This window comes from Gavialis gangeticus, unplaced genomic scaffold (genome assembly GCF_001723915.1).
Source record: "Gavialis gangeticus isolate Ggan-Ray unplaced genomic scaffold, GavGan_comp1, whole genome shotgun sequence".
Taxonomy (NCBI): domain Eukaryota; kingdom Metazoa; phylum Chordata; order Crocodylia; family Gavialidae; genus Gavialis; species Gavialis gangeticus.
Window position 1 is genome coordinate 157,703,169 of NW_017729025.1, and position 10,221 is coordinate 157,713,389.

General features: G+C 45.3%; 1 protein-coding gene across 1 annotated transcript in view; it reads left to right on the top strand.

Annotated features, from left to right (window-relative positions):
* IGHMBP2 (immunoglobulin mu binding protein 2) overlaps positions 1-10,221 on the top strand; it is a 168,731-nt gene that overhangs the window by 52,292 nt on the left and 106,218 nt on the right. Inside the window, exon 6 of the mRNA XM_019519850.1 lies at positions 1,411-1,611. Within this exon, the coding sequence (XP_019375395.1) occupies positions 1,411-1,611 (201 nt within the window). The remainder of the gene's footprint in view (positions 1-1,410; positions 1,612-10,221) is intronic.

Genomic DNA, 10,221 nt, shown 5'->3' on the forward strand with positions numbered 1-10,221 from the left:
TGTGAGCATCTTTTGATGTTTTCTCCATATATCTGGCCTGCTGTGAGGTTTATGGAATGAGTCCATATGGAATGGAGATTTGTTCTTGACAAAAATGCAGCCCCTCTGGGAGTCAGTAAGTCAGCTCTGTCCTTTCTCTTGCAACATGTAGTCACAGGCATCGTGCCCAGAGGTTAGTGGGATGTCATACTGAGCAGGAGCTAGTGATCTTTGGAGAGCCCAAGCTTTGAGATGGAGAAGAGGCTTTGGCTCCCAGAGCCAATCAGTCCTCAAGGCTGCAGGTACATTTAAAAGTTGCTCTTTGTGGTGTGCAAGTATGTAGGGAGTGTGCCCCTCCAGTGCCCCTCTGCAAGTGTTCTTTCCGTTGTGCAATGGGAACCATAGAGATTTGTTGTGAAACAGAAATATTGTACATTGTGCTGTGCCAGATGTTCAGGGGCCTCTTCCCTGGAGGGACAATCATGGTGCAAGAGATTGTGCTGCTGTAGCAAACCTATCAGGGGAGCTGATGTCTCAGTTTGCCCTGAGGTGGCTCCTGCTTTTGGGAGTTCCCAAGGACAGCTGAGTGTGGAACACAATGCTGATTGACTGTCCAGCTGCAGAATCTCACTCGCACACACACACACTCTCATACACACACACACTCTCACACACACACACTGGGAGCAAATCTACAGTGTGGTCAGTCCATTTACTCCTCAGATCTTTTCTCCAAGACCAGAATGGCTCATGACTATCCTTGTGGCCCACCCCCATTCCAGCAGAGATGGAACTGCTGTATGGTGTTATCCTCCAGGATAAGAAGTCATGGTTTACCATTGCCTCTATAGACTGGGTTTGGGGGCAGGGTGCAGTGCATTCCGGAATAACAGAGGACTGTACCATGCCCTATCATGTTCTAACTGGCCAGATGTTAAAATTGTTTAATGTTACATTTAATGTCTGGGATGTCATGGGCTATGTATGAGTTTCACACAACATAAGTAACATTTGCCAGTGCCCTGGGACACTCACCCTTTTTGTGCAGTAGGAATGTCCCTGATTTCCATAAACAGTTGAACCCAACTACAAATAGCAGCTCTCCCTGTCACTGTTGCCATAATATTTGCCTGGTAGATATCTAAATCAGAACAAAATTAAAAGTGTGGACACGGCCTAAATTGAAATAGAGATGTTAGTGGTCAGTGATTATTTAAAACCTTGCCTTTTGTCTCATGGCAGCAGGCATCTTTCCAGCGATGTTTTGAAGCTGCAGAAATTTAAATGGTGGCTTTTCCTCTCACTTGTATTCATCAATCTTCTCTTCCCCTCTTCCATGCTCCACTGAGACTATCTGTGCTTTACATGTTCTTAACCAAAGGCTTTGCAGTCCTTTTGAAAGTAATTATAGCATTTTGTGTGATCTTCCAGGTCCTGTGCTGTGCCCCATCAAATGTGGCAGTAGATAATCTAGTGGAGAGACTTGCTGCTTACAAAGTGAGGATCCTGCGCTTGGGTCACCCAGCTCGTCTCCTGGAGTCCATCCAGCATCATTCCCTGGATGCGGTTTTGGCCCGTGGAGATAATGCCCAGATCGTGGCTGACATCAGGAAAGATATTGACCAGGCATTTGTATGTCTCATTCACTCACAACATGCTTTCTCTGTAATATGAACACTTTCTCAATAATACTTATATTGCCAAACAGTGCTCTGCATTTGTGTTAACATGTCAAGCACTTTATACCTCAATCATAACTTCTTTTCTACTTCCAGCTCACTTGAGATCATAGGAAAGTAGGGCTGGAAGGGACCTAACAAGGTCATGTAGTCCAGCCCCTGCTCAAGGCATGGTCATCCCAGATTAAACCATCCCAGTCAAGTGTTTGTCTCACCTGCTCTTGAAAATGTCCAGTGATGGAGATTCCACAGCTTGTCTAGGTAGCCTGTTCCAATTTTAACCACTCTTGTAGTCACAAAGTCCAATCTAAACTTCCTCTGTTGTAGTTTGAGGCCAGTGCTCCTAGACCTGTCCCTTACAGCAGCAGAGAGAAGTCTATTTTCATCCTCTTTATAATTGCCCTTCAGGTATTTGAAGAGAGAGATTTGAAGGTAGGCAGCTCCAGTGTGCAATTAAGCATCAGACTCACCTGTCTTTTTAAAGAGCAAATGGGAGAGAAAACCAGGCCTTAGATTTATTGCAAATTAATTATAGTGCAAATAGCTTAAAATGATACTTGGATTAATTGCATGAGCATGGTTTCAAGCCTGTAAGGATCCCTGAAAGTGAGATATGGTGATGAGTTTGGACCTATGGTGAAGGTCATTTAAGCAGTGTATATAGCACAGATTCTTAAGCCTGGGGTTTACCTTTGCTTGCTTAGGAGGGATTGTTGTAAGGCCTACTAAAGGTTAAATATAATACACTCTAGAAAACTGTCTGTGTAATTAATTTACTATGGTTCAAAAAGAACACTATAGTGTTCTTTCCAAAAGGGCCCAGAAGTTGGGGTAAGAGCAGTGGACCTTGAGCTAGGGGGCCCAGCTAGAGAAAAGGGGTGGAAGCTGGGAAGGCCAAGACCCTGGCAAATGATTAGAGGCCTGACATTGTACTGGGGGCAAGTTGTCCCATTACAGTGATTAACCAGTAATACTTGCAAAACCTGGGCATGGCTGTAGGGGCAGAAGGAAACCACAAAATTAGCCCTTAATGTAAGTAGGGCCTGAGAGAACAAGAACTAAGAGTGAGCAAGCACCCTAGGTTCCCCAGCCTCCCCTCATTACTTTTAACATCAAGGCGTGGCAGGAGAAGAAGCAGGGTGAGACCCTGGGGCTAGGTACAGACAGTCAAAAGCCCGAGGCCGAGTCGATTCGGTCTTTGCAGGTTAGTTTAAGCTGCACAGATTACATTCAAACAGAAGTAAACAGACACTTTGATTCAGGAAATGCAGCCCCATGTCTGCAGTGCCTCAGGCCAGAAGCTGGGGGGGGGGCGCTACAGCACGGCTTTCTGGCTGTGTGTTCACTTCCTCTTCCCTGCTGCCTTTGCGGTCTCTGGGATTTGCAGTCCAGAATTACAGCAGCAGAACTCTGCCGCGTTGCTCATTACTTCCTTTTCCTGCTTCCAGGTGCCTCTTGAATTTGTAGTCCACAGTTGCAGCCAGCAGTAAGTTTGAGCAGGGAAAGGGGTGCTTAACCCCACACCCTGGGCCCAGACCCCAGCTGGGGTTTGCCTGGGGGGAGGCAGTCCCTCCCCTGTAGGCTGGGCTGCATCCCCCATCAGCCGACCCTCACTGCTCCAGCTAGGGAGCAGAGGGGCAGGACCAGCCCTGCTGTCTGGAGTAGACAACACAGCCCAGCCCACGGCTGGAAAGCATGCTGACGGACTCTGATTTAACTTGAACCAGGAAGAGGTCTGGGACAGAAGTTCCACAAACTGGTTTGACCCAAATTAGTTAAGTCGGATACTGCATTCCACCAGGTTTATCTTAAACCAGTTTCAGCCATTTTAAACTGGCTTATGTGCACTGAGCTTGTGTTCTGTTATAGGTTTAAACTAGGGCTGTGCAAAGTTTCAGGTGGTGATTCGATTTGGAGGAGATTCAGCCTGATTTGGTGGCCAAATCTCTGAATCAAATCAGGGGACCAATTAAAAGGTCTGAATTGATTCAAAGCTCTCCGAATCTTTGGAAAGCATGTGGAGAGCTTTGATGATTCAGACAGTCCCTGGTGGCTGCAGCAGGGAGCTGCAGCCGGACTCAGAGCTGGTAAGTAGGAGCAGGAGAGGGGGAGCTGGAGGGGGGGAGAGGACTATGGAGGGCTTCCTGCCAGCCCCTGCCCGCTCCCCCAGCCTCCCATCCCCCATGGCTGCCCTGCCTGCCCCAGCTCCTGGCATTTTAATAATAAGCCCCACTCACCAGGTGCTGCTGAGTGGGGGGGAGGGGGTGATCCCCACTGCCCCCCGCTGCGTGGGGGGCTCTGCACGAGCCCCCTGACCCTCGCTCCCCCAGCCCCCCGCCATAGCTGCCCTGCCTGACCCAGCTCCTGTCCTTTAAGAAAAAAAACAAGAAAAACCCTGGAACTCAGCTCCTGCAGTGGCCTCAGCCTTTGAGGGACTTGTGCAGAGCCCCCCATGTGGTGCGGGGCAGTGGGGATTGCCCCCCACTAGCAAGAATGGTGAGTATGGGGTTTTTCCTGGGGTTTTGTTTTTTTTTTCTCTTAAGGGGCCAGAACTGGGGTGGCTGGGGCAGCCATGGGGGTGCTGAGAGAGCGGGGGTGGGGGAGCTTGTGTGGAGCCCCACACAGTGGGGGGCAGTGGGGATCGCTCCCCACCCAGCAGCACCTTGTAAGTTGGGGCTTTTTTTTTTTTCCAAGTGCCAGGAGCTGAGGGAAGGGCAGCCATTGCTGGGCTGGGACAGCGGGTGGGGGATGGGCCTCGGTAATTTGGAGATTGCTTCCAAGTCGGATTCAGCTGAATCGATTTGGGACAGTGATTTGAATCACCAAATCAAATCATTGTCCCCTGAATCGGCCGAATCCAAATCCAAAGCGAATACTAGCCACTTCATACAGGCCTAGTTTAAACCAATTTCTGATCACTTAAACCAGTTTATGCTAAACTCTTGTCCCTAGCCTGAGAGGCAGGAGCAGGAACTAGGCAGGATCAAGGCGGCCACTAGGGGACCTCACAGCAGCCCTCAGCCACTGAACCTGTCACACCTTCCTTTCTGCACATTATCAGTGGTCTTCATGGAACACAACGGTGTCTTGATTTAACCATTTCCCAGATAATTAATTTAAAAATGTGGCCTACGTAACACTGTTTTCTAATGGTCCTATAGTATTCAGGATACTTTATCAAAGGAAGAAGATGTTGTTTAAGCTATATATGGCCCAGCTGGGTTCATTGTTCATGCCCAGGTCAGTGTTTCAAATACAGCCCCAGGCTAGAACTGATGGACAGATATAAATCCGGACTTTGAATAGTCTGTACATTTCTGTTCCCCCACCTCCAGAAGGATATAACAGAAATAGAAAAACTACAGAGAAGGGCAACAAGGATGACTAGGGCGATAGAAGCACTTTCATATGTTGGGAGATTAAGTAGGTGAAGACTTTTTGGCTTACAGAAGAAACAGCTGAGGGGGATATGATAGTTATCTATAAAATCATACATGGCTTGGATAAAGTAGAGCCTTATTTTTTGCTGTCTCTCACAGTACTAGAACTAGGGGTCATAAAACAAAGTTAGTAGGAAGCAGGCTTAAAACAAAAAGGAGTTCTTTTTCATACAGCCTGTGTTTAACTTGCAGAACTCATTGTGACAGACTGTTGGGAAGGCTGACAATTGAACTGGGTTCAAAAGGAATTGGATAAATTAATGGAGGATCTGCCCATCATGGTGTATTGCACGTGATATTAGGGCTCCAATTTCTAAATTGGAAGCTGGAAGCTTCAGGGAAAGAAGGGCAGACCTGCATAAGTAGTCTCCCCCACAACATCTGTTCTACGCCACTGCAAAATACAGGATGTTGGGTTAGCTGGACCTTTGGTCTGATCCATTATGGCACTCCTGTTTTCTTGTTTGGTTTACATTGGTGAAGTGGCACTGCTTGGTTGTAGGCTCTAAAAGGACTCCACAGTTTTGACACAGTTTCTGTAGGCCAGGTGGCCACAGTGGCTCAGTTCACTGCCTTACTGGTAGACAAGACAGACTGGCTGAGTAGGAATGGAGAATACTGAATATGCCCTGAGCCAAAGTCATTACATGATGTAGAGTGGCTCTTTACTGCTAGCACTGGTCTGGTCCTGGTCATGGTTGATGCACATTGTGGGAGGATATTGCAGGGAAATATTACTGCCCGTGCATTCCTGGTTCTGCAGGGAGATGTTGCAGTCCACCTTCCCTTTCCCATCTTCTCCAACACCTCCCTCCCTCTCCCAGGCTGTCGGTCTGGCACCTTTCTCTAGTCCTACCTTTTACAGTGGGAATAGAGCAAAATGTTCAAATGATTAAATAACTTCATCATTCGATATCTGATTGCCTTGAAATTTCCTCCCATCTCCAGCCCCTGGGAGAAAAACTGAAGGGAGCTATTGAAAATTGTAATTATTTTTTAAATGAGTTTTAACACTATTAAATTAGTTTGACATTTTGAATTAGGACATGAAAGTTCAGTAGATGTTATTGCATTTTTCCCTCCCTTCCTGACAGCAGCCTTGCACAGGGGGCCTTCACCATGGCAATAACGCACCATGAAGGAAGATATTTGCCTCAGCTGAAGTATCTTCCTCTCCAAGCACACACAACACATCTTGTTACATCTGCCTGCAAATACTTTGCTGTGTGCGAAGATAGATCCTTTCCTAAAGTCTTTCCTTTTTTACCCTAAATCTGTGGAATAAAAGGCCTACTCAACAGCCTTTTTCTAGATCTGTTACTCCCCCTTGCTCCCGGCTTCTGATAAAATACTGATTTTGCCAGTAATCTCTTGGTGTCAACAAGCTGTCTTTGCTCCAGTCAGAAACATCTTCAGACATTGTAAGGCTGCAGACATTGCAATGTGTTTTTTGGTGCAGGCTGGATGTGGCTTACAAATCCATAAACCTTCATCTGGAGCCATTGCTAAGGCAGCAGCTTACTTAAGTTCTTTAGTCAAGGCTATGCATCATCCTGCATTCCTGCCGCTGTCTTGGAACATATTTACAGTACAAGCATCTGGGAGCTATAAAGGAGTCTTTCTTGGTGGGCAAGGTTTCTGCAGGTTGACCTCAGAAGCAGGACTGAGCTCCACGGTTAATAAGTATCCTCAGCCAGGGAACAGTCTCATAAAATGAATGGATTGCTTAGTATCTGCCTTGACAAGGATTTGGGTTGTTTTCACATCTAATAAGCTTTTTTTTATGATGTCTTAAGCCATTTCATGTCTTTCCAATTTGCAAGTTATTTGCTGCTTTGCTTGGGGGTGAGCTGAATAAATGGGGAGATAGCGACTGATGTGTACTTTGGGTCTTGTGATTTGCCATAACAGGGTGGAAAATTGAGAGAAAAAAGGGATTCATGGGTACTTGGGTTTCCTTTCTGCTTCCTCCTGAAAAGGGGACCTCAAGCAGCTGATGGCCTGTGTTCCAAAATGACTGCTATGGGGAGGTATTTAAAAAGACATATACATGCTCAAGTTCTGAAATGCGGACTCAAAAGGCTCAGTACACCCTGTGGTTTTATTGACTGGGTCACACACCTATGAAATCCTCCAGATTTATGTTCTCTTCTTCCTTCGCCTAGTGGATTTATACTGCCACCTTTCATTTACTTTTAAAAAAAACTAAAGTTCTTTCTCTTCAGGGCCCATCTTTGTGCATCTGTTTGAAAGTGTCTGGCAAAATGGGGTCTTGGTTGGGCTGAGGCTTTTGCATGCTACTGCAGTGTAAATTTATGAGCAGTGGCATGATGCTACACAGCTTTCATGGTGTACTTTAACACTCATATAGGCACTAAGGTAGATTCCTAGCCTCTAGTCATATAGCATAGCAGGAAGCTTGGAAATACTGAACAAGGTCAAACGTGTATTGGCTGAAAATGAACAAGGTATCATATGGAGGCAGTCTCCTGCTCCCTCCCTCAGACCATCTTTACTTCAGTGTCCCTCCACCTGCCCTTCATGTTCTCATCCTTCCAATAATAATAATAATAATAATAATAATAGTAGTAGCAGCACTATAGGCCCTAGAGGGCCTTGGCTGTCTCCACTATCTTCCTCCATTCCTGGCTGTTGTGTACCTTCATCCTCCAATCATCCAAATTTAATTTCTGTAGGTCTGACACTATATCACCTAGTCATCTTCATCTTGATCTTCTAGGTCAGTATTTTTCAACCAGTGGGACTTGAAGGTTGTGTAGGTGGGACTTCAACTCATTGCCTGATTGAAAAAATCAAAGTTGTTTGCACTTCAGATAGATGAATCAACAGATATCTCAAATAGTGCAGTTTTGTGGGGATTTGTTTTTATCATGGTGGGACCAGGGTTTTTTGACACAATGTTTGGTTGGACATAAGGTGCAAAAGGCTGAGAACCACTGTTCTAGGTGACCTTCTTCCCTCCAGTACCCTGGGGAGCAATTTCTTTGGTGCCCAGATTGTTTCCATTGTTTTGAAGTGCCCCAGCTGCTATAGCAGTTGTTCTCTGATTTCCTATGTCAGGGTTAAGTTTCTGTATAACTGATAAAGCTCATTACTGCTTCCTATGTGCCATTCTTGTGTTATGTGATCATACTATCTATGCACCTAAGATTTTCTATAAGATCTTCTTTCCAGATGAATAGTTGTATCTCATTTGCTTGTGAGACCACCTAGGTTTGACTCCCTTAGGTTATACATGGCTTGATTATAGCTTTACAGACTTGCCTCATCCTTCCTCCCTTATTTTTTCTGTCCTCTGCCTTGTCCTTTTCACCGACTCTTTTTTTTGCTTTTTCTCATTTCCTTTGCATCTCCCAAACTCCCCTCTCTCCAGAATAATTATGGAATTAACACCATATTTGAAAATCACTGTTGTGTTCACACTATACATTCTCTGCCTTGTCTACCTCTAGACTGTAACCTTTCTGGGACAAGGACTGTATTACTCTACAGTGCTTATTACCATGGGGCTCTGATTGTGGTAATGCAATAATAATGACTTCTTATGGGTCCCCTTAGGTGCATGGATTTTATGTGCAGGATTTAAAGACAAGGATAATGGTAAAGAGAATTCAGTCTTCCTGCAAGCTTACTCTGTGCTCCAAAGGGTTCCTTAGGGCTGTGCTGCCAGGCTTTTGATGTTGCCTTTGCTCTGTGGTGCTCTCTTGACTGCTGTCTGTGCTGAGATCCACTTGGCTCTTTGCATCCTAAGGACATTAGCAGAAATCTAGGTGCAATTATACTAGATAGTTTACTAGCTGTTTTAGTTTAACCAGATCCCTTTGCAGAGCAAATGTTAAAGCACAATGTACTAGATCCTGAGACTTTCCTAAATCCTCTCTGCTTCCTGAAGTTCTGTGAGGAAGGGAATTTAGCATCACTAGTTACAGCCAGCTCTCCATCCACTTGCTCACTTCCATACCAAACTTCTTCCTGCAGCAGTATGGGTGAATGGCATTTTTGTAGTCTTTCCAGGCTTCTCTTCTAATAAGTTTTAGCCTCCAGGGAGATAAACCATTTCCAAAGTTGTTTTCCATTTGGGAAAGCATAATTGCTGAGGAAGAGGTTAGTGCCTTTCCAAGGTGAATTACAATGGCAGGTGGCTTCATCAGTCTATCACAACCACCAAAGTTTAGCTGGGCTTTTTTTTTTAAACTTATAATTAAAAAAAAAAAACCAAACCCTTGATGTTCTGTTCAAAGAGATTGTTCTGAATCATTTGCACATGCTCATATGCAATTATTAAAAAGTGTAGAGCTGTTGCCTAGGGTGGAGAAGTACAATCATTTAGCATTTTTATTTAAAAGGTGCTTCTAGCGTTACTGTCTGCCCTGAGTAAGAGGCAGCTCATGGCCTCAGTACTCCAAAAGCTGAGCAAGGAACAAATTGCTTTTTGGAGCCTTTCAACTCTTCTTCAGTTTTCCTCTTACTTTGGCAAAGGAGTAAGGCCTCAGCTGTCCATTTGGCCTTGTTCAGATTGCTCCCTCCGTGTCTGCCAAGCCAACTACATCAGCTAGTAATTGGAGAGGAGTGGAGGGGAGAGAATGAGGTCAAGCTTACTGTTGTTCCTTGTCCTTTTCTGTCTCCCCTCCACAGTCATTTCCTTCCTGGAGGAGCACTGGGCAAAGGGGCAGGGGAGGTATGAGGATTTTACCTGCTCTTTATCATCTGTGTCCCCAATTAAGAGCTGTGATAGTAGCATCTTCAGACCTGTGAGTTTAATCATCAGCTGGTTAAAGCTGAAAAAGGCTGACTGGTATTGAGAAGTGCTTGACTAACCTCTGGAAGGGATCATTATGCAGAAGAATGCATTTGGACTGTTTGATCAGCAGTCCAGCCTTGATTTTTCTGCGTTGGTTTTGATTGTATGAGTTTATCAGTCTCTTTTCAAAAACCATAGAGCCACGTTCTGTATGGGAAGCTACATTGCACTGGGGAAAAAACGCCTTTCGGGACACACAAGTGTGCTAGCTGGAACAGATCAAGGTTGGGCCATGGATCATGTTGTCATAAAGTTCTAGATTCCATACTGCAGGCCTTACTCGCATAATAGTCTAGAGAGT